The following is a 24,672-nucleotide window of genomic DNA, read 5'->3' on the forward strand; positions in this document are numbered from 1 at the left end:
ATTGTTTACAAGTTTACTCTCCTAGTATGTATAATGTAAATTACATGGGGATGAAAGATGGCCAGGTCACATCCAGACTAATTGTTATTAATCTGAAGTGCCATAAATTAAATTATATAATACACCCAAGCATCAGACAAAATTGTCACATCTGTAAAACTATTGTTAGTTAGTTAGTTAGCTCCCGTTATGCCGGTCGGCACGTAGGGCAGCGACAAAGGTGCCTCCACTTTTGCCTGTCCTGTAGCTCAGCTTCCCACGTACCCCAGCTGAGGTTTAGGGGTCTTCATGTCTGCCTCCATAGTGTCGTGCAGGTGTTCTTGGGGGCCGGCCTCGCTGCGTTTTCCTTCTGGCGCCAGCAAGCGTGGTTTTTATGATGGAGTTGCTCCCGCCTAGTATTACAGATTGTCTACCAAGTTATATAAACAGTGTAATGAATTTGAGAAACTCCATCAACTAATTGTAAAATTCTGTTCTATAGCAAGATTAATATACTTACCTAGTCCTAACTCATTGTCAGGCCTGAGACGCAGACCATGTAGTAAGAGCATTACTTGATGTATAATATATATAATCTGACCATATACTTGCTTGTCCACTGATGTGCATTGCAATCATATAATAATAATAACAACATTTGTAAAGCGCTTACTCACACTCCTAAGGAGCAAGCTCTTAGCACCAAAGAACAAGAACAAGACATGGACAGCATAGGAGGGACAGGAAACCAAACAAACAACACGTGGGCCACTAAAAAGTCAAAGTCCACTCAGCACTGCCACTGCCACTGACGTAGTGTCATAAATGTTGCCAATGACAGGCTGTCGCTCCTGCCCTCGCTGCAGTCTGCTATAAGTGTCATCCAGTGGCCGGCCATTGTCTCCTGACCCCCAGTGTGTGTCTCCAGGTGGCTGGCACTGGTCATACACAGCTGCACCTGTCGTGCCAGCCTCCCCTTGAGGGCAGTCTCTCTTCAGTGTTGTATAAGTATCATGCTCCGTGTGTTGTAGACACTCCGGCGGCCGGACTGTGTCACCAGCAGTGTCATAGTCAGTCTCTGACACAGTCAGAGGAGCAGTGGCAGGTGACAGCATGTCTGTGGTGTCTGTCCTCAGTGTGGTGTCTGTCCTCAGTGTGGTGTTTGTCCTCAGTGTGGTGTTTGTATGGAATGCAGTATTTGCACTGTGTGTGCCGGAATCACAACTGCTGTCGGTCATCAGTGACATCATCGGAGGACAGGCGGCACGTGGTTCAATCAGATGATCAGCAATGTCGTAGAGGTTGTCCTGCCGTTTGTCTGTGACCTGCAGTCTTTGTTTTCTTGTCCTCCTATAGGAAAACTATAGCAGGTGATTAACTTGCATTTTACCCTTGTTGATTGTCTGGGGTATTACTGAATTAAATGACATGAGCTCATTATCTGTTATGATCTCAGTAAAATGGCATTATGAGGCGATGATCTGTTATTATCTTACTGAACAAGATGGCGCTATGAGCGGAAAACTTCTTTCTCCACCATCCTGGGTCTAATGTAATTAAAGGATTAAAATAGCAACTGTCGACACTGTGGGAAAAAAGCACACATCAAAATACCCATAAAAATTCTTGAGAAATTGCGTGTCGAGTTATGCAGTGCGCCTAATTCATTAAAAAATAGAGCTTCTCCACCTAATTAAAAATAAAGCAGTTTTCATGAGATTCCCTATGAATTTTTTTAGGAAATAAAACTCACCTGACGCACCAGACGACAGCGATTCCAAAAAGAACTGAAGCTACAGCGGCAGCACACGATACAGCTACTACGACCTCTGTAGAGACAATTCACATGATATTACATCTACAGCTGACATATACATCACATCTACAGACACAGTTCACATAAACATTATATCTAGTCTTATAAGCATTATAATATCTACAGAGGCCAGTCCACACAAACATTATATTTGCATGATGGCGTTCTAGGTGACGTGGCTCAGCATCAACAGTTATCTTAGAACTCATCGTCTGTCTCCACACTGCCTGATGTGAAGTATCAACTATCATGTACGACAAGATGTTATACTGATATAACACGATGATTCTGAACAAAGATTTGAGCTTTAATAAGAAATACCGTTTATACTGTCAGGGACACGGGTGGTCGAAGCTTCCATGGTGACGGTGTACGGTAACGTGTGTACGAATGTATCTAGAAAACGGAAAGAGGAGGTGGTGATTGTAGGGGTCAGTAATCCAGAAATAATATCTTACACTGAGCTGTACTCAGTCACTAGAAAAATTGAACCCAGCTTCTCCTTTAACTACTCAACTCAAGCTATAAATATTGTTTGTCAAACTTAAAAAGAATTTGTGGGGACAAATAAAAAAAACCTGAAGAACATTTTTTGTAGAATTGTGTGAGGCTTATGTGTGTATATAAATGTTGTGAAGTCATGTCAAAATCTAGTTTAAAGCAGTTGACGGGTCTTTCTCAACCGTTCTTGTTGACAAGAACACCAAGGTCTCACTCTTTCCTGACTTTTTAGTACCATTACACCACATTGCGCTCATCAACAATATAACATCCATAATATCTGTATCCCACCACTGTATCTGCTTATAATTCTTTAAGCAGCTTTTAAGAGACGGATTAAGTTCAAGGGGCTTAACTATCAGATATGTTGCATGTGTTTAAATAACAATATTCTCTGATTGCATGAAATGTTTGTACGACCTCTTAGGATTTCTAGCCTCGTCAGAAAATGAAATATCAATATTCCTATCAGTTCTTTTTTCTTCCTTTTACTGATTTTTACTTTCTTTATCTCATGTACTAATTACTCATTAATGTAGCTGATGTCACACAGAACTAATTAATTAACTAATTAATGTCACCGATGTTGCAGGGTATTTTGGTGGATTTTAATCTGTCTGGATGTCACGTGCAGGTGTGTGTATTCCTGTCGACTTTTTAAGGACAGAATAAAAGAGAGACAGGTAAGAAAAGGGATAAATGTGATCTTTACCACTCGTCGTGTCGTCTTTTTTCGGAACCTTCTGTGTTACTGTATTAGTACTATTACTGCCACCGTCTACTTTGGGCGAGCATTTCACGGTGAATGTCTTATTGGCTGCAAGCAATAAAAGCAAATTAAGATATTAAACATGAAGTGAATATTAGCAATCGCATTGTAAGCATGTGGGAAATCTATCACACACAACATGTTACAGGTTGTACTGCTACTGATGTATGGGTTCTCGCGGTGTCTTTGTAGTGATTTTAATACACACACATTTTAATACATGGTCTTTGCACACCTAAAAAATATAAAAATGTTCTTTTATTTTTTCTATTATGTAATGATCAACGTCGTTTAGGTTTACAGAAACAGGGACAAAAAGGTTACACGTGTTTTCGTGTTTAGAATGTTGCGGTCATTTGAAATCATGTAAATGTCCAGTTCTTAAACAGGTATTCCTTTTATTTACCTTGTAATACGTGTATAGTTGTTTCCCCTTTAAACGGAGCTTTTGGAAATGTCAGCACGAAATGACTGCCGTTCACCTCCTCTCGGTCCACAAGGAGGACTTCATTGTGTTTGCCGTTCATTGACCGTAAAGTAACATTTCCTGACGTGGTACTGTTGTCCCCTCCGGCCCCCCTTTTGAAAACGAATGACAGTGTCTGTGTTGAGGTGATGACACATTCACAGGGAAAACCGCTGATGGAGTCTAAACGGTACAAGGCGAAGTATGAACCTGTTGTTTCCTTTTCCTCGCACACTTGCACGATGCCTTCTGTTAATTGACAAATACACGAGTTTGGTACAAACATTGTAAACATGTTAAACTGAACATTTTGAAGAACTAATTTATTCTGACAAAGATGTACATGTTCAGATGTTATAGCAGTGAACAGCGAGATCCTCACACTGGCAGTCAAAACACTACAACATAGATATGTATGTAATGTCTGTCCACACTTACAGACACTTCATCACGCCATTAACACACTTGTACCTACCAGCTGCTGTAGAAAGGAGAAGTAGAAGCACAAGGAGTAGACACCAAGCCATCAGTGTTGTTGTCACAAGGTTTACACGTGACAGTGTCAGCCAGGGATGTGACAGTCACAGTCTGTGATGTCAGTGTCGGGCTCAGTACCAGGCTTTGACTGATCTCCGGACTTCCTTACACAGATAGCAGAACCTCTCAGAGCTGTTCACACGCCTACAATGAACAATGAACTTCCCTGTGTGCTATTCTTGGAAAAGTTGTCCTGCTGAGAACTTGTGATGTTTACTGTATGAAGTAAGTAAGCTTCCCTCTCACAGCTATGATAAACACACAGAGGCTTTAACACTTTGACAGTGACAACTCTTGTGTCCTGTGGCACAATATAAGTACATGTCGTTAGTTCTCCATCTTCCCAACCTTTGTCAGTCCTCCCCAGGTGACTGTTCTCTACACTCTTAACACTCAGCCCCTGTAATTAGTCATCAAGCCTCCACTATCTCGCTTTTGTCTACGACCTGCCAGCTCTCCACCGACAGCAAATGACAATTTTATCCTTCATCACTCACTGCTATTCTGACATCCATAACGGGATTACCGAGAACAAACTGAATCCTGACAAGACTAAAGCACTGTTTATTGGAACTGTTTATCTAACTCCTGATGTCACCGTCAACCTGGTTTATCTTTCCTGTATCGTCCAACTCCTTCAGATTGTTGGTGCTCCGAGTGCATGGGACTGATCACGTCACCCCCTGCTTCGCTTATTTCCATTTGCTGTACAAGTCTCATTAACTACGTGACAGGACCTTAGCTGTCAACAGGTTAACATGCGATCCATGACTCACTGTCACGTGTAACATAACATGTCATCATGTTGTAATCACTCAGTCTTCCTGCCGACAGATGTAGTAACATCCTTTTATCATTCCTCTAGCTTCTCTGCTTGTCTGCACCTCTGTCTCTCTTTCACCTAGCAGTACCTGTCATTATTATTTGTATCTCCTCCTCTCTCTCTCTGACACTCTGTATAATTGTACCCGACTCTGTGACGACTGTGACATCACACTTTGTCATGTACAACAAAGTCAGTCAGGATTCAAAGAACTGCACGCTAGTAAAATACTTCAGTCAGAGGTTAATGTTACAACACTGAATATCTGAAGCTAACAAAGTAATGGCTGACACTGGCAAAGCTCCGAGGAATTGCTGAAGAATAAAAACTGGATGATTCTCATGGTCGGTCATTAAAAACAGCAGAAACTAAAGCTGTCAGCGATGAACACACAGGACAACCTGCATATCAACTGAAGGTACAGCCAATAATATAAAGACACAGTTGTGGAGCACGAGAGCTGTCATACCAGGTAGAAGCAGCCTCGTCCTCACGACATCACCATCTAACACAACAGAATCTGGCCAGTTAGTAATTTCTACCAACAATCAAACAATACAATAAGAAATTTCTACTCACATTTACTGCTCACAACAAATTTTTGACAATGTTGTAATTTGAGTGCATCATGTGAACAGATCTTGGAACTAGTTGTCCTATTCTTTCTTCTTTGGGGTTAACTGCTGTACCTACCTGACCATCCAGGTGCTGCAGTATACATGCTACCTTAGTGGAAATCTGGCGCCAGTTTCTACTGTTTATTTGACATCCCTACCCTCATCATCAGATAGTCATCCATCTTCTGGGGGAGGTATGAGTGAAGTAACTTTCTTCTTTATGATATCTCGGAACTCTCTTGGACTGTTGTCTGTCGGAGAGTCTGACAAAAACCACTACAGTTCAAAATCCGTTGTTTGTTTTGTGTGTGTGTGCAGGTTTATGGTCAGGCCTATATCATTCAACAAAATACACATTCATACAAATGTTTGTATTCATAATTCACAGCACAACTAGCGACAAATTTTAGTTGTTTTTTTTTAAAAAAAAACTTATTCTCTTTAGAGAGTCACTAAACAATTGTGGAAGAGTACGCAGCTGAGCAAAATGTGACCTTTGACTCCCAAACATGCTTCCAACGTACAGACATACCATTTTTTCACTCAGAAGCTTGCATGGTACTTTCAATCAGCACCAGAATCAACGCTAACGTTTCTATAAAGAGATTTGCATATAAGTGTATATATATATATAAGTGTCTTGCTTACTTTAGAAGCTTACATACTGGTTCTTAGAGATTCTTACCTGGATTGATGTGTTGAGGTGAAAGCCATAAGTTTTGAGACTGTCGTGAAAACAATGGACTGCATGCAACAATGTGCACGTGACAAACCGTAAACTGCTTTGAAAAGGTCGACTAAGCTCTGAATATTGAAATTAAAACTAATCTTCCTTTCCTTTCCTTGCAAGTTTAAATGAGTCAGCGCACGCGTGTAACGGGCAGAGTACACAATGGGTTAATGAACTCAAACCTAGAACTTGATTGTGAAACTTTATACAAGATTTTATTTCACGTTTTCAATATCTTCAAACACTTTTTAGAAAAAAACTAATGCATGTACAAAGATTTAATGTGGACATCGATGCTGTGAAGTCATTGTCAAAGTCAAAATCAGCTTTAAACTAGTTGACGAGTCCTTCTGAACTTTTCTTGTTGACAAGAACACCAATGTCTTACAACCCTGACCCTCGAGTACCATTGCACCACAGTGTGTTTATGGTATCTTTACATCTTTCATGCTTATCAACAGTATAGCATCCATAATATCTGTATCCAACGACTGTATTTGCTTATAATTCTTTAAGCAGCTTTTAAGAGACGGATTAAGTTCAAGGGGCTTAACCATCAGATAGGTTGCATGTGTTTAAATAACAATATTCTATGATGCATGAAATGTTTGTACGACCTCTTAGGATTTCTAGCCTCGTCAGAAAATGAAATATCAATATTCCTATCAGTTCTTTTTCTTTCTTTTACTGATTTTTATTTTGTTTATTTCATTGGTTTTTGCAAATTCTTGTTACCCAATGCTAATTTATTAATATTAATTAATAAATAATTAATGTGTTTAGTGTATCTTTACATCTTTTATACTCATCAACAGTATATCATCTATAATAGTTGTATCCAATTTTAACTTCACTGTGTCTGCTTTTAAAGACAGAGTAAATTCAACTGGTTTAAATCTTTGATATGTTTCATGTATTTAACTAACAATAGTTATGACTGTCTAGAAAAGCTTTCGGTAACATCTCAGAATTTCTAGCGCCGACAGAAAATGAATTAAAAATATTCTGTCAGTTTCTTTTCTTATTGTTTCCTTTATTTTTCACTTTCTTTATTTGAGTGCTTTTTGCGAAAACTAATCTCCTGTTAATACAGCTAATGTCGCTGAGTACTAATCACTAATTAATGTAGTTAATATTTGTTTGACAGAATTTACATTGACAAGACACTTGTGTTGGTGTGTGTTCCTGTCTATATTTGGTGAACAGAATGAAAGACAGGTTAAAATAAAATAAAAATAAATGTGATCACCCTGCCCCACTGGTTTACATGTTTGCTGTGCTGACTACTAGTTGATAGTGAATGAGTACTGGGACACCCACCGTGTGTTGTAGACGAGCACATCAAGGTCAGGGATGGGGAGTAGCTGTAGCCTAGCTACAGCTACTGTAGCCGGCTACAAATTTTGTAGCTTGTAGCTTAGCCGGCTACAAATTAAAAAAAAGTAGCTTGTAGCCGTAGCTACATTTTAGAAAGTAGCTGTAGCTTGCTACATGTTGGCTACTTTCACGATGTAGCACTCTAGTAGTGTACAAAGTATAATGTCTTTGGGTTGTAGATTTGCATCTATATTCCAGAATGTTCAGCACGGCAGCAATGTAAAAGATAGAATGTCTTTGTGCGAGGGAGGAAATGATGTTCAACAATGTAGCAATGTTCAAAAATGTCTTTATTGCGACGAAATAGAATGTCTGTGCTAGAATGTTCGAGGGGAGGGAGAATAAATATCAGGGCTGACAGTGGTGGAGATATAAAAAAATCAGACATGGTACCCCCGACTCAGTGTGAATGTGGCAATTAAATATTTAGAAAATATTTAGAAAAATGTTCATTTTATCAAAAGTAATGTTTATACCATATTCTCAAATGCATCACTTTGTAGCTTATGCATTTCTAAAAAAAATTGCAAAATTTTTACTGCTGTAGCACAAGCCAATCTTGAGAAATATGTTTTTATAGTTTAGGACTGGATGTAAAACGACAAACAGAGAAATTCAAGCTTAAAGATTTAAAATAAATATATCTTGTATCAGATCATTTTTAAAAAAATATATTTCAGTGTTTATATGCTACATTTGACATCCTACTATATAATTAAAGTCTATTCTAGTATGCCAGGACTATACTTTTCACCCTATCAGCTTTTGGAAACAATTAGTTTGTGTTTCCTTTCTTTGTTTTCAGTGTCAGTGTTAGAAAAAAAAATGCCTTATGATCTGCTTGCCTAAATTAGATTAAGCAGTGTTTTACTTATATTCCATGCAAACTCATTTATTTCAATGGTCTGTTGTTCATTGTCACAGTATTGATAAGAGGTTGACATTTTTCATCACCACATAACCTAACTTATTGAAAATTCCACCAGGTACCTGATACTTAAGCATCTGTTTAGCTTTCATTTCTAAGTAATAGGGAACAAATAGTTATAGAAAACAAATGTTTATCGGAAAACTTATATAATTTCTTTTGTCACTAAAACAGGATGAGGAAAAATATCCAGAAATGTTTAATATAATCGTAAAATACGTGTACTTATTGTGTGAAAAAGGCCGGGGGAGGAAGGGTGCAAGGAATGAATGAAAGCATTTATGGATTCACTAAATAAAATTGTCGGTATATCGCAGTTCTCCGTTTCATTATTATAATAAAAACTTTGTAAAGCAAGTAATAGTGTTTTGTGTGTATGTTTGATGTTTGTGTATGTTGCTACAGCCAGCTGGCTACAGCTAACTTGTTATAACATCACGCTTTTAAAAGTAGCCAAAAGAAGCTGGCTACATTTTAAAAGTAGCCCAAAGTAGCTGGCTACTTTTTGCAAAATTGTAGCTGTAGTGTAGCCGGCTACATTTTGAAAAAAAGTAGCTGTAGCCTAGCCGGCTACAAATTAAAAGTAGCTTGCCCATCCCTGATCAAGGTGAATGTTACATTGGGTGATAGCAAGAAACAAATTAAAGTGTATTAAACATGAAGCTAATACTAGCTAATGCATCCTACACGTGTGGCTAATATCACAAAGGGCAGGTTAAGGACTGTATGGAAACTGCTGATGGAGGGCATCAAACGTGTGCGGTCTCGGGGTATGTCTGTATACACCCGTCATTAAAGTGCATTTTGTTTGTGCACACCTAAAAAATTAAAAATAGATTTTTAATTACCTCGAATTTTGAAGGATTGAATAAAAGAGACAAGTAAGAAAAAAGACAAATGTGATCTTTACCACTCTTCGTGTTGTCTTTGTTCTCATTCTTCTGTGTTACTGTATTAGTATTGTTTCTGCCACCGTCTACTTTGGGCGAACATTTCAAGGTGAATGTCTTATTGGCTGAAAGCAATCAAAGCAAACTAAGATATTAAACATGAAGTGAATATTAGTAATCGCATTGTAAGCATGTCGGGAATATATCACACAGCATGTTACAGGTTGTACTGCTACTGATGAGGGCATCCTATGTGTGCGTTCTCACGATGTCTTTGTAGTTATTTTAATACACACATTTTAATACACGGTCTTTGCACACCTAGAAATATAAAATGTTCTTTTTGATTTTTTTCTATTAAGTAAAGATCAAAGTCGTTTAGGTTTACAGAAACCTGGAAAAAAAAGTTACAGTTGTTTTCGTGTTTATAACATTGCGGTCATTTGAAATCATGTAAATATCCAGTTCTTAAACAAGTATTCTATTTATTTACCTTGTAATACGTATATATTTGTTTCCCCTTTAATCAGACCTTTTGGAAATGTCAGCACGAAATGACTGCCGTTCACCACCTCTCGTTCCACAAGGAGGACTTCATTGTATTTGTCGCCGTTTATTGACCGTAAAGTAACATTTCCTGACTTCAACTGGGGTCACCTCCGGCCCCCCTTTTGAAAACGAATGACAGTGTCTGTCTTGAGGTGATGACACATTCACAGGGAAAACCGCTGGTGGAGTCTAAACGGTACAAGGCGAAGTATGAACCTGTAGTTTCCTTTTCCTCGCACACTTGCAGGATGTCTCCTGTTTATTGACAAATACACGAGTTTGGTACAAACATTGCAAACATGTTGAACTGAACATTTTAAAGAACTATTTTATTCTGAGAAAGATGTACACGTTCAGATGTTATAGCAGTGAACAACGAGATCCTCACAGTGGCAGTGCAAAACACTACAACATAGATATGTATGTAATGTCTGTCCACACTTACAGACACTTCACCCTACTAACACACTTGTACCTACCAACAGCTGTAGAAACCATAAGAACCACAAGGGGTAGACACCAAGCCATCAGTGTTCTTGTTACAAGGTTTACACGTGACAGTGTCAGCCAGGGATGTGACTGTCACAGTCTGTGATGTCAGTGTTATACTCAGTACCAGGCTTTGACTGATCTCCGGACTTCCGTACACAAATAGAAGAACCTCTCAGAGCTGTTCAGACGACCTACACCTACAAGGATCTTCCTTGTCATACATGATGTTTCCTGCAGGACATAAGCTTTCATCCCACAACCAGTTTTAAATGTATAACGATTTTAACACGTTGACCTTTGAACTCTTTTAGTGTTCGGCAGCACATTGTGAGTACAACTCATTGTGACAAGGCCTCAGTATTCAACAAGTTAATATGCAGTCAATGACTAGCAATGTGAAGCAGAGTTGTAATTTAAAAAGTTTATATTTTTTTAAATTTCTATTAAAGCGTGAATAAATATCTATGAAAGACTTCTAATCACTATACTAAGAACCCTGATCACTATACAAATACACGTCATCACTATACACAGCATTATAAGACACTGAACATCATGCAATGTATATTGTGTAAGTACAACACGCCCTCAGTCCCTTCCGCCTCCAAGCAATCGTGATGATCGACGTCACCAACACTTTTTGTCTAACACAGACACTGCCTGTCGTCTTCCTTTAGGCTGAAGTAACAGGTCAGAGGTAAGGGCAACAGGTCAAGCACACAAATGCATGCGCAGATTGTGGTTAGAAAAGCTGACGTCATGTGGCGACGTGTCTGACCTCATGGGGTCTGATGACGTGTCGTGACGTGTGTGTCGCCATGCGCGGGTCTCGCCGCACGCTGACATTTGTCACTGGCAAGCTGTGTGATCGTGTTCCTGTTACATGTGATGTTACACATTGCGTTACACACTTGCTACAGGATTTCCTGCTTCAATATTGCATAAAGAGGGAAACAGGAAATGTTTCTTTGATCATCATTCTACCCGCCGCTCTGACAAGTGTCTTCCGTGTTTGTGTGAGAGACAGAGAGTGTGGGAAGTGAGGTAGAACCCGTGACTATTTTTGCAACTGACTCTTGGCCCTAAATTAAGTCTGAAGATGCACAGAGGTTGTATGAAGTGTACTTCAACATCTAAGTCGAAACGGAAAAGCTTGCACACTCATCCGTTGGACACCATCAGTCGTGATGCATTACATGATAACTTATGTCTGGTTGTACCTGACACATCACTTATAGGTCGTGCCGCACATCAGTCGCCACTCTCCTCTATGTTGTCATCACAACACTGGAGTTCACTGATATAATATTGTTCTTAAAGTTTTCTGTTTTAGTTATTCTTTCCCATAATGTTCTCTCACGCGGTCCGGTGACAGCGCCGATCACTGATAGTCAGGACTGGCTGTCCAGGGTTCAGATCTCGCCTCTGCAACGGCGTTCTTTCTCTGTATGTCGCATCTGTTAGAGAACGGGCTGCTTTGCTGACGGCGTGAAACACCAATTCTCCCCTCTCCCTTCCATGATCTACTCAGTATGAACTGCTATATGCTGGGATATATAGGTATGGGAATGTTGTGTCGGACGATGTTGATTAAACGATGATGATATTATAGAATGGAAGTAATGAAGTTGCTGTGAGTCATCACATCCGTCCATAAGACTGGAAGGTTGAGAGTCGCTTATGACAGTGATGTGTTATTTATTGTTTGAAGTCATTTATTTACATGTTTTGATGTTGTGTTCGGAGAAATTTACTGCACTCCCCTAAAATCAACTCAAGCTCCCGAATAATCTAGAATTGTAAGCCCACGGACAAAGATGTGTAATCTGTTGTAGGAGAGAACACATGTGGGACTCAGTGTGTTGTCTGTGACTTGTGTGTCGTCCCCAACAAACACAGTAAGACATTGTGTCAAGACAGCAGTGTGATGACCTGTGGACAGGAGAGCATCATCACGTGCGCGCGCGCATGTTTGTGTTCGTGTTCACCTGTTTTTGCCTATGAATGTATTATATGTTTGCATACAAAACACTAACTGTACTTTGCACACAGACAACAAGCATACTCGTCATCATAGAAAAAGATGGAGACGATTGTTTTACAGATTTCATGACCTTTATTTTAATGTAAAAACATTTGCGTCAAATAAAGAGATGCCAGACAAAAGTATTGCACTCTGTACGTACATTGTGTTGTCGGCCCTTGCCATACAGGGGCCATTGGAATTGGCTAAAAAAACATGGTCAATGGAAAAGAAAACATACAGAATACAAATACAGAAAAACAGAAAAAAGACAACGTAAAGTTTTTCTCATAAGCCGACTGCCGTCAACAAACCGATCTCCATAATCAACGTCCTCAACAATATAGACGACAAAATGTCACCGATGCTCTAATAGGGGCGGTCACTCTCTGCTGAACAATGGACTAAATGCCTTAAGAGTTGTCCGCCTATCGTAAAGCAAGAACCGCGGACATAAAATGGGAAAACACCAATGTCATGTCATTTTGTTTTCAAATCTGATATGTTTCCTTTCAGAAGTTATATTTAGCATGAGGAACGGGGGAGGGGGGCATGAGTCAAGGGAAGATAATTCATGGACACAGAGACCAATGGCAAAGAAAAAAAGATTCAGGCTCCTTGAGCCAGGAGTGGCTGCAGAAGGAGGAAACAGGTTGAGGAGCCGGGATGGCTACGAGGCTGCATGAGAGGACAAGAGGCAGGCTCTAGGAGCCGGGGGTGGCTTCAGCAAAGTAAGCGGGATGGCAAGGGAGGACAGATGGTTGGACACATACTGGGCATCTACATCTGACAGCACAGTGCAGCCACCGGCGACGGTTGGTGATGTCTTCAGCCACTCCTATAGGCCAGCACCTGCCTTCTGAACAGCTTTGATCACGTGATGTCACGCCGGCTGCGATGACCTTTGGTCTCTGGCTTGGCAGAAGTCAGCTGCTCAAACATTTGTAACGATCATCAACAGCATGTTATCGATGTCGTTAGTAGACTAAAACGGGGATGGGATTTAACATGCAAAGATGTCAGCATCATATACATGGAGAACAACGGCCGACGTTGTTTCCCTTGACCAGCGTTTAAATGTAGCGGAAAGCGGTCCTTGACTGCCATCAGAGATGACACACAGAAATAAAATGTTGAAATACCATTGCAGGGTTAGCTAATCAGTAGTGAATGGTGTAAACATTTTGTTTTTTGGGCGCGTGGAAAGATGGGTGGTAAACGATGACAGGTAATAATACTTTTAACAATTACCTTCAGAAACGTGAAAAGAATTCTTAGACCTGAAAATGTCCGTTATTTAGTAAACACTGCGCACACAGGCATATCTCAAAGGGACATGCATAAATGAGAAAACCACAACTTTTAATTACTGAATTCCTAGCATCTCTCTAGGAGAACAACTAAACAAACAAATAAATAAAAGTATACTTTAGCTAAACATACTGTTTTAAATGGTATTATTATTAATACATAATTTGAAACTTTACTATTCGTCGTAATATTTCATATCAATATGATTGTATGATTCACAAGTGGATAAATTCTTTATTAAGTCATGCTATCATATCTTATGGCTTTCAATTATAAAATGTCTCAAAGTAAATTTCTTTTCAGTCCTTTGCCATTTCAACCCTAAAGTCAACAGCGGGAAATTAAAACAAAAATTCATATAATAATAAGGTTTGCGAATTCCTAAAGCAGGTGATCACTAAAAGGAACTGAGTCTTACAAAAGCTTAATCAAACAGCAAAAACTTTTCGGAATAACAAACAGCATAAAGACAAATATAAAACTTAATCGTTTCTACAGATTTGGTCCGCATAGGAATGTCTATGTCTAGAAATATACAAACAAAGCGCTCGAGTCATCGAAAAAGTACCGTTAAAATAGTGCGAAAGCAGGTGAAACGTTGACTATTTTGCACAGAAGTATACATTTATATCACAAAAAACATTTAGAATCAAACACATGCGCAATGCGCAAAGAGCTAATGGAAAAAAAAGAAACCGGCTACAAACACGAAACAATCTGGAACTCGCCAACAAACTGTACGCAATATAGAAAAGGTCAAGACATGTCAATCAACTGGTCGATTACTAATATTCACGTACAAGGAAGAAACATGTTCATTCGACAGAGTGATGGAAGCATAATGATAGTATAATGACGTCAATGATAATAAATAATGATGATAAATAATGATGATTATCGACAAAGTGACTTGAGTCTTGGATTTCCGATGACAAACATATGCAGGGTATGTACAAGCTGTGTATTCTCCTCATAGACATCTTCCAAATAGCTGTTGGCTGGAATGTTGAGACTAGCAGTAATGAAGTAATGTTGCCTCCCTGTGATGAGTAGTACGTTTCTTCCATGTGATGAAATAATACATTGCCTCCACTTGATGAATTAATATGTTGCCTGAAATTACATCTCATTATGTAAGACGAGAAAGATGAGGAACAAGAAGAGCAAGAGCGATGACAAGAAAAAGAAAAAAAATGCTGGAATGCTGTTTGGTGAATGACCAAGGGGATGTTAGTTCCAACACCTGGGACATGATTGCATTTTCTCTCTCAAATTGTACATTTGTTTTTTTTTTCGCGAACAAAGTAAAAGCGTAGATTGAATGGTCAGCGCGTGCAGTACACGTGGCTCGCAAGTTGGCTTGCGTGATCAAACTCCATAAAACGCGTGATAGCAAAATACAGGACACAGAAGACGAGGAGTACGATAACAGCTCGTCCTCTTTGTCAATGGATAGTTAGCTGCAGATGACAAAACGCCTGTTGGTGTAGTTTTTTCATTTCTCTTTTAGTGTCTGTATAAAGAGATGTCAGGTGGTCTCCGCGGGACCCACTCCTAGCAAGGACATAAGCACTGAGCTTGGTGCTGACAGATGAATAGCAGGACCACATACAGCTTGTTCTGCTCCTGTTTTCTTTCTTTCCGTTTGTATATCAGACTAGAATACATCATTAGCAAATTTTAACTTCTACCAAGTCCAGAATAGTATAAGAAAAGTACAGGAAAAATAATACTGAGATCTGTTTCAACACTCAGCTCTTTGCCCGAAGACATCTTTAATGCTGTGCTGAGCATTTCCCAACTGCTCACGACGATCGTTCTTTTCCTGACAATAAGAATTCATGTTCTTCAAAACTTTTGATGACAAGAAATTAAAAAGTTGTCTTAGACAATCGTCAGCTAGTAGGAGCAATAAGAACCAAGATTCAGACACTGTACAGAAAGTTCTGGACTAGTGGCAAACTCCATGTATGTCCCTGTAGGTACGGGTGACATCTGAAAGGTCAAAGGACAAGAGACACCTAGGTCGTAAGATCAAAATCTGGACGCGTTTGAATTGCACAGAGTAAAGATCTGAACTGGATTCCAAACAGTCAGGAACCGTGACTCAGGCACCTCGATCGACATGCAAACTTTTCAAGCTGCCAAAAAATAGGTCAAATAGGTATTAATAGGACTGCATCTCTTCGCTGCGGTTACTAAATGGGTTAAAGGCGAAAGTGCATTCAAAACAAATCTTTCGCCAGTGAAAAAGTGCATTTGTTTCATTTGCTGCCAAACAGTTCAGGCTCCTTATAAGGCAAGTGTTTTTTTTTTCTTTCTTTCTTTTGAGACGAGACGAATGAACGCTGATACAGACATCATGAGACATGACAGTAGAAAGTAGTGGGAGACAAGGAGGGAAATGAGAACTTTATCTGTCTAGGACACTGGAGGGGAAGATTTCTCATGACCTCTCTAATATTCAATATTTCTTTGTTTTTTTAAATGTCTTATCCAAACATGCTGTGCATTGTTTAGGATTACAATTCTCCAATATAGGCATAGAATGAAGGGAATCTACAAATAAAATGCAAACGACGAGCGCTCCAATGTGCATATGTAAAAATACAGCAAAATCAAATTTATCAACATCAGAAGAAACGAAAATATAATGTCTGAAAACAGTCTCAGGCAGCATCCTACATGAAGCAGCATAGTTGTAACCTGTATGAAATATTGCTTTAGCTTGCAAGTTGTCTGACAGAGTAATGTTGTTGCAACATGCTGTGAAACAATATGTCAGCAAGCATCCACTACAGCTCATTGCCATTGTCACACACCATGATGGTCTCGCCAGTTGCCAATATTAAAACAATGCAATATTCTGCAGCTACAAGAAATAAAAAAGAGTTTATAAACATTGAAATACTTGTAGCAAGGTGGAAGTCCTGCATATTAAAATACTCTAGAGTATGAAATCTTTTTATGAAGGTTTCTCTCAGGGACAGGACCATCATCACCATGCTGTCCAGCCTCCATGACACACAATGATGATGTTCACCTGAGAATACCATGCTCGGCTCTCGTCCCAAGTCTTTTTGGGTGATCTGCTTCACGATGAAAAATGAAACAAGATTTTCAAATAAAATTATATCTTCTAGACGGTTACCAGTGGAGCTATGATGAACACTGATTCAAAAATGCTTTCATTTTTCTGAATTCTTGCGGGCCCGCCCAGCACGGTGCCAAAACTTTCCCATAGTTTACGATACAATCGCTTTTATTCATGTTTGAAGGAATAAATTTGTAACTTAATAATGATTTCTCATAGTCTTTTTCACAAGTTTACAATTAATTCCTTATGGCCTTCCAACAGCCTTCTTACAGACTTTCATAATTAACTTCAGGTAGTAAAAGCCTACCACCTACTGTCATAGCTTTCTTGTCTCTGTTTTCATAGCTTTCTTAGTCCATAATTTATTTTGCGCACAGCGACCATAATAAAGTGCTTCCTAAAGTTCTCGAAATAGAGTTATCAGCAAATTTGTCGTCAATCCCTGCTTCCTTTAGAATGACACCAAACAAGAATATCCAATATAAAAGTGTCGATAAGAGGCATTGCAGTCCAACCAAGCAAAACGAAGGGGCTTCGATTTCAACATGGCATTTGTGAAAGTATTATAAGGGGAACGTGGAATCTATATAGCACTAGTTACATATATAACCAATAACATATTATGGTAATATGTCTAACTCTTATCTGGCACAAACAGTCGCGACAACAGTTCGTACCGTTGACCTTTGCTCATATTCAACAAGAAGTCTCCCTAAAAACAATGACCAGAAAGATATACTTCATGGTTTCTCTTGTTCGGGAAAGGTCCCCAAAATAAACAATTTATTTATCTTGTTGTTGTCTGCTGACTGGCCAATATGAGCTGATCTATTGTGCCATACTTGGACTTTAAATTATGAAGAAAGACAAGTTAAAAATGTCCCGAAGTTGTCCTTCAGTAACAGGATTAGGACACTGTCAGTGAACTAATGTGTCCAAGATGGAAGTCAATGCTAAGCTCAAGAATTAATGTATTGGAGAGAAAGTAAGATTTGTAAACAAGCAGTGACTGATTGTAAACAAACCCTGACACGAAAAAGCAGTTTGAAACTTTTTATCTGTTTAAATGATGGTAGGGAGGACCGTGTAGGGCGGTGACAAAAGTCAACTATAGTACGAGAATCTGGCAGCAAGGGGTGAAGTCCGCTAACCTCTCGTTTAGCTGCAAAATTCTGTTGTTGAGTCAGCCACAACTGTGCTTCAAGTATTCTACTTGGAATTCTTGCTTGTTTTCAAGTTATTATGACTGCTTTGCTTCAGTGACTCTCAATATTGCGAACATTGCTGGTGCTTGGTGCACAGTTCACCTCTAGATGGATGGCTAGCGACAGGAAGATAGTTAGGACTGCCAATGTTTCATAAGCTCTTTAGCTGAATGCCACTCGCTAGCCATCTGGTTTGACCGTCAGCGGTGTGCTGAACACCCAGCCCCAGGTTTGAGCCAGACTTCGATACGCAGTCTTTCTGAAATACCCTACTCTTGACCTTTTCCCTTTGAAACTGCTGTCTAGATATGCAGCTTCTTGTTGACACTTGGTAGAAACGGCATTTATGCACGCAAATATGTATCCATGGTTATGGTGGTACTACTGATAAAGTACAGGTCCCAATACTATACAACAGTTAAGAATAAGGTGCAGTACACAGCGCCTCAATGAATGAGCCAGAGCAACGATCCACCCGACATGGACATCCGCACGCCGCAAGGGACGATCATGGCATTATACATGGAAGTGAATTTTCTGGCATTACGGTCTAAGGGCTTTGTATTTAATGTGGTGCCCACTTCCACCATCAAAAGAACAGGAATCTTGTCGATCAGATAAACAGGACTTTTGTTAGGAAACAGGGAATGACAAAGAGAGGCATAGAGCTGGAGCGAGCAAACGAGAGAGCAAGTGAAGGAGGAAGCAAGGTTGTAGTGATGTACACTGAGGCATTGTGGGAACGTTGATTTACGTATTCTACTTTCTTAATCGTGAACATGAAGCAGTCTAGTTAGAAATAAGCTAGACAAACAGATATTTATAAGAGGTAGCTTTATACCATTACCTATCTTTATACCTCAGTGGGGTGACTAAACGTCTAACTGCCGAGAAACTCCAACTGCCGTCAACCTTCTAACAGTAAAAAATTGTGTTCTTGAGACAGTGAAGATGTATTACTGCCTTCAAATATCTTTCTAACTACCATGAGAGTTTTTCTAGCTGGTGAGTGTTACACACGTCTCCATGTTTGTACATAAAGGTACTGATAGGAGCTGTACATAATACGACTTGTTAAAGTGTGTTGGTGATTTAATGTATCGAAGGAAATGAAAAGGAATGTGTAAGCCAGCCCTAACCCTGTTTTCACCTTTGACTTATGACCTCTCTGTCCTGGTGCCTCTTGGCATTTGAATGCACCGCTAACTAACATTACAAATCATGTGACTATCACATTACTAGCCACAACTCACGCGGCAACATTTTCAAAACTTTTTGCTTCAAGAGTGAGCACAACTCACACTCCATGTTTCGCGAAAAGGAAATAGGTCTATACTCCTGTCAGTGATAAAGCTAAGCTAAACTTTAACAGGCTTAGCAAATAAAAGGAATTAACTAAAAAAAAAAACACAGACGCCCACACGGTGTTATTAATCAATCCCACTTAAGTCAAAAACCATATTTTGTTTTTGCAAGAAAGCAAATAAGAATATTCAGCAGTTGCATTAAAGCACATGCGTAGAAATGGATGCGCTCCTCACATTAACCACAAAGTACCCGAGATTCAAAATAACATCGGGTGAGAGAATGAACTGAGACTCGGTCACAGTGCACCCGGGACGTCTCATGGGCATCAGACATCATCATCATCATCATCATCGCCATTACTCGGGTGTAGACGCCACCTCCACAAAACAGTACATTACCAGATGCCTTAATTCCAAGGAATAACATTTGTGCTTCGCAGAAAACATGAAAAATATGTTTACAGAAGAAACGGAACCAAAACAAAAATAAAAGTAATTGATGAAGATGAAGGTCTTGAAGCGCAGGAAACATTGCATTGTCCACATTCACACAATGAAGAGCTTTATAAACATGGAGTATGATGAAGACAGACAACATCTTGAGTGCCACGTGCACTTGTGACTCATAGCTGGCTATTGTACATAATCAATTTTTTATATTAACTTTTCATAATCATGGAATTAATTCATCTTTTAGTATTTCTTAACAGCTTCTGTCCTCTCTATGCAAAGCATAAATACACAGCTTTTGGGTACATGTGTTTGTATTTGTATGTGGATTGATGTGTGAAAACATGAGACAATACATAATTGAAGTTCTACAATCCCCTACTTAACACCTATACATGTATTCCCTCCCAATCATATTCTGCTGTTTCCCGGATCAGAACAAATCTTCAATGTATTAATTGTAAACTTGTGTTCCTCTCAGTTCTAGCAACTGCTTTGCTACTGAGATGAACACATCAAGTCCGGCCACTCGCACGGAAAAATCACCACATTTGCTTGCACACAATTGTCTTTGCCTGCGGAGCGAGAATCATGAACACATCAGTGTCAGGACACTAGCCATTGTGTGTCACGTGGTCCAGTACACGTGTCTCTCACGTGACACCTAACACGTCACCAGGTGCAGCTCGCTGCCTGCGCACCTTGCAGTCTCCACCTTCACATATGTTATTATTCTTTGGTAGCACATGTCCTTGCACCGGAAGCCAGCCATCTTACACATTCGTCACGTGACTGCACATGGCTTCCTGTCTGCATAGTCTGCCGACTTCTTCAACTGCCTCCACATTTGGGGACTGGGTCAAGACAACTTTCATGTAAGGGACACAACAAGGGACTTAGACATGTAGCCACCTGTTGAAATCGTCACCATGCTTACCTTTAAGGGACAAATATTCGGATAAAAATAGCGGCCGCTACGAAAAAAAGTCCAGCCGTGCTTGAATATGATTTCACAATCGTCTCCTCATGTCTGGGTCTTTCTCATCTGCGCCATGATCTGTTAAGGTCAGGTCCTCTTCGCTACGAACCATCACTCTAGGGGAAGTCTTTGACTACCTGCTAGGAGAGTGGCAGTAGCGATACGAAATACACTCAAGCTGTTGCAGTACAGAAAAATGCTGCTGTGGGTTGAAATGCGAATGAAGTCCATTACACTGCATGTGGCACCAAGTCTCTACCACAAGACGAGGGAGGGAGGAACATGAGACGACTCACATCTTGTCGAACTTTAGTTGGGTATGACGTCACGAAGGTCAGTGCTACGTCCTCTGCTCGTCGCTGTGTGCTTCAGTGACGTCACAGACTGGCGCCAGCGCTCGGTCTGATGAGACTGACGTCATTGACTTGCACCAGCGCTCTCACAATGAAGACACCATCGAGTGCCACCTACGTTGATACAACGTCTGCATCTGTTTTAAAAATGTTGAACAATAATGTCAAATAATCAAATAAAGTGCGTCTTGCCAGAAGGGAGAAATGAAGGACTAGGTGTTGATGACTTCGCCATTAGCAAAGCAAAGCAGGATGTAGCAGTGAATGGGAACAGAACTTCTTGGCTTTTTTTTTGTCCTTGTGCATCTGCAACTGCAAATTCCTGAAAAGTTCAGTAGCCTAGCACGCTCCCCGTGGTAAACGTTTTGCTAAAACAATGGCAAGAAACATTTCAGCAGGGTGGAAACGAAGAAGACAGCGAAGGGTAAGAATTTAACAATGGGTGAGGTGGGCACTTGACAACACTGCGAAAGAATCTGGATATTCACGGCGAACACAGACCTTAGATGATCTGACTCCTTGTGTGCCCAACGCTGATCCTCTTTGTGTGGGGGAACCATGTAGAACAGTGACACAAGCTTCCTGCGTGGGGCATCATTTACAAGCTTCCCCCTTCTGTGTGGGTCACACAACATCTCTGCCCAGATGGCCAACGACAGGTCTGCTATTTACTCGCCACAAAGCTGACATTTGCAAGAAAGCGGCTGGCTTATACAAAAGGCGTTATGCTGATGTTGCTGATGCTGCACGATGGTCTGGGAACAACACAGCTTTTGTAGAAATTCTCTGGCAAGCACCGACCAACAACGCAGTGGTCATAACTACAGACAATGACACTAATGTTAGAGGGGATGGCTCTCTGTAGGAACGATTGAGACTCGAAGCTGCTCCTGTAGCCCATGACTGTTAGTATAATGTAAACCTCGGTTGTGATCCTTGCTTGGGCAGCAACACAAAGGCCATAGTTAATCCAAATCGGGCCAGATCATCCATACAATCGCTCCTGGTGGACTGCTTTTCCCCGTCATGCTATGCTTGTATTAATGGTCTAAACCTGTAAATGCAAACCCTGGTTTACAGAGTTTAAGGGACTAAAAACTGTTGAATTCATTTTAAAAGGGGGCAGTTAACTCATCTAATCAACTTGAACATCCAGCCTTTCACATCCGCATCCTACTTCGCGTAGACGCAGAGATGGACCTTCACCATTCCAAGACGCTTGGCTCTGGTTTCCCACGAAGACGAAGAGGCGGTTGAACATGACCAGCACAGCCACAGGCTTGCAACTGACCTCCTGACCTGGCAGGTGACTGCTTGCCGTTCACACCAAGGTGTAAAGCATCGCTAGACAATCGTGAAATCGTCTGTGTAGCCTTTGTCAGCTCCTCCCTCTGCTCCGGGCAAAGCTTCGAGCTCACTGTCTTCTTCTGGAACCGGGCGGTAGTGCCTGCACACACATTGTCAGTGAACAGAACTCATCCGATATATCTGATTGTATATATACTCACCCTCTAAAATGTAAGTTTACTCCGCAGAAAATAATTAAAGACACATGAAACTAAGTTTAAATCTACTCCACGTGTCGGTATGATTCACCCTTGCTGTGTGATTACAGGCGATGCACTCACCTGTCCAACAAGCTGACCCTCTCATCCTCCTCAGCGGGACTGGAGAGGCCGGCCTGCGCCAGTGACATCATCGTCCTGCGCTCCTCCACGCTCGGGGGAGGCAACATCACCTCGGAGTGGAGCTTGGCGTGCGGGGTTATCCGCCCACCTGCACATGCACAAAGAAAAGCAGTAAGAGCAGGTCGCTTGCACTAATGTTCACTACACTAACCTCCCTTTCTATTCACAACTGCCAGTTGAATGATTTAAGCTTCACAAAAATAACAAGTTCTATCGGGAAACTGTACCTTTACCTTCATATTCCCTCACAGTCTTCAAATGAAAAATAAATTCTTCTTTCCTCTTGACAGCAAAAAAATCCTACGATCCAAAAAAACAGCATCGAGTGGACGCTGATCTGACAAGATCGCTGACCTTTCACCTCTCAAGTCTTTCTCGTTTTTATCTTCTTTCTTTGAATTTTAAAACTATTGCTCCTAATTCTGTTCATTGAATGTTCCTGACATTAGTTCACAGTTTTCAAAATGTATGAACAGAAAAAGTGAACTACTCGGTCTATCAGTTAGGTTCTGGTAGCCAGTACTATGTATAATATGTAGTCATTACCTCGCTTTGTGATAGGCACTATAGGGCCGCCATAGGCGTAGCCATCAGCCGGGTAGGCGGGTGGGCGATGGATTGAGAGGGCGGGGCTATACGGCCTTCCTGGCGACCCTCGTTCTCCCCCAAAGGAATACGTCACTTCCTCGCTACTGGTCGTGCTCGTTCGGCTGTGCCCTGCACGTGACCATCGCACAGGTGAGGTGAACATCGCACAAAGAAGTGACCATAGCACATTTCTGACACTATGGACACTCCATTTTGTAAACGTTTATCGAAGGAAGCTGTATCTTAAATATTCTGTATACATTATTATTATTAGAATAATAATATTTGAAGATATACATCTATCAAACTATAAATTAGTTGACCTGGCGCTTGTCATTTACAAATTTTTGAAGACTTTATTCCATTCTCAACTTCCAACATTTCAAATATTTACCGAGGCACAAAGGTCGTTCCCAGTTGTCGTTTGCTCGTCACATGACCCCTCTGTTTACCCCGGTGACGACCCCTGACCCTGCGCGGAGGGCTACGTTCTTTGAGTTCTCCCCCTTCGCACTCTGTGGTGTCGCTAGACAGTTCCACACGAGCGGGCCGTCGTCGCTTCTCCGGTGGGCACACCGCCACCTTGGGACGTTTGATTTCTGAGCCGGCTGCAACAGTCAACATAAGATCATGAACTTCTGGGTACACGAGTAACTCTCCTCTTCCTCCAGATACCCCGAGAACTCATGTTTCTGCTGCCATACAGCGCTATCTCGACATTCTGTCTCTAAGGAACATCAACTAGTTCATGTTCTCACCATCATCAAGGGGTACAGCTCTAATCATGGACCTTCCCCATACGTCACAGTTGTGAAATGTACCAAATCCACCCAGCATACCTAGTCTTGCCAACATACCCAGTTCTCTTTCGTATGGCGGCACCTCGCAGGACGCCTCCCGCTGCTCGTTGGGCTTGGGTGGACTCTGTGTGAACTGGCGGATGCCGGGCTCAGTGGCCACCGAGCTGTCTGTGGGCTGCGAGCTGGACTCCGGCTGACTCTCGTACAACACGGGTGGCGGCGGGTGACGCTTGGCGTTCTCCAGCGCCTCCAGAAGCTCGTCACGGCTCGACGACACGGTCGTCACACTCGACAGAAGGCTGTGTCGCTGGCTCCCTGCACGCAAGACAGACTTCATCAGACTGCTGTCCATCGTCGAAAAGGGAACGAAACCGGGTAGAAATGGAAGCGTGTGTCA

The 24,672-nt window shown here is 40.9% G+C and overlaps 2 protein-coding genes and 1 long non-coding RNA gene across 5 annotated transcripts in view; all 3 read right to left on the reverse strand.

The window, feature by feature from the left end:
- Nucleotides 1–397: 397 nt before the first annotated feature.
- Nucleotides 398–5,223, reverse strand: LOC112571063. 3 transcript variants are annotated; one of them, XM_025249859.1, is made up of 6 exons: nt 4,007–5,223; nt 3,472–3,780; nt 3,009–3,113; nt 2,117–2,191; nt 1,733–1,808; nt 398–1,326 (listed from the first exon to the last, which is right to left on the reverse strand). In XM_025249859.1, exons 1-6 carry the CDS (start codon nt 4,056–4,058, stop codon nt 759–761), a joined length of 1,185 nt encoding a protein of 394 aa, XP_025105644.1. In that variant the 5' UTR covers nt 4,059–5,223; the 3' UTR covers nt 398–758. The 3 variants fall into 3 exon arrangements, with proteins under 3 accessions (XP_025105644.1, XP_025105643.1, XP_025105645.1); XM_025249858.1 differs by having other exon boundaries at nt 403–1,329; nt 4,007–5,220; XM_025249860.1 differs by lacking the exon at nt 2,117–2,191 and having other exon boundaries at nt 404–1,329; nt 4,007–5,219.
- Nucleotides 5,224–9,416: 4,193 nt separating this feature from the next.
- On the reverse strand, nt 9,417–10,802 carry LOC112571064. Its single transcript, XR_003100744.1, has 3 exons — nt 10,462–10,802; nt 9,927–10,237; nt 9,417–9,558 (listed from the first exon to the last, which is right to left on the reverse strand). It is a non-coding gene; the product is annotated as an uncharacterized LOC112571064 (long non-coding RNA).
- Nucleotides 10,803–12,570: 1,768 nt separating this feature from the next.
- LOC112570028 (Down syndrome cell adhesion molecule homolog) overlaps nt 12,571–24,672 on the reverse strand; it is a 75,344-nt gene continuing 63,242 nt past the window's right edge. The window contains 5 exon segments of the mRNA XM_025248210.1: nt 12,571–22,646; nt 22,828–22,975; nt 23,434–23,605; nt 23,869–24,083; nt 24,333–24,590. Of these exon segments, the coding sequence (XP_025103995.1) occupies nt 22,544–22,646; nt 22,828–22,975; nt 23,434–23,605; nt 23,869–24,083; nt 24,333–24,590 (896 nt within the window). The 3' untranslated portion in view covers nt 12,571–22,543.

The sequence above is a fragment of the Pomacea canaliculata genome, linkage group LG8, assembly GCF_003073045.1.
Source record: "Pomacea canaliculata isolate SZHN2017 linkage group LG8, ASM307304v1, whole genome shotgun sequence".
Classification (NCBI taxonomy): Eukaryota; Metazoa; Mollusca; class Gastropoda; order Architaenioglossa; family Ampullariidae; genus Pomacea; species Pomacea canaliculata.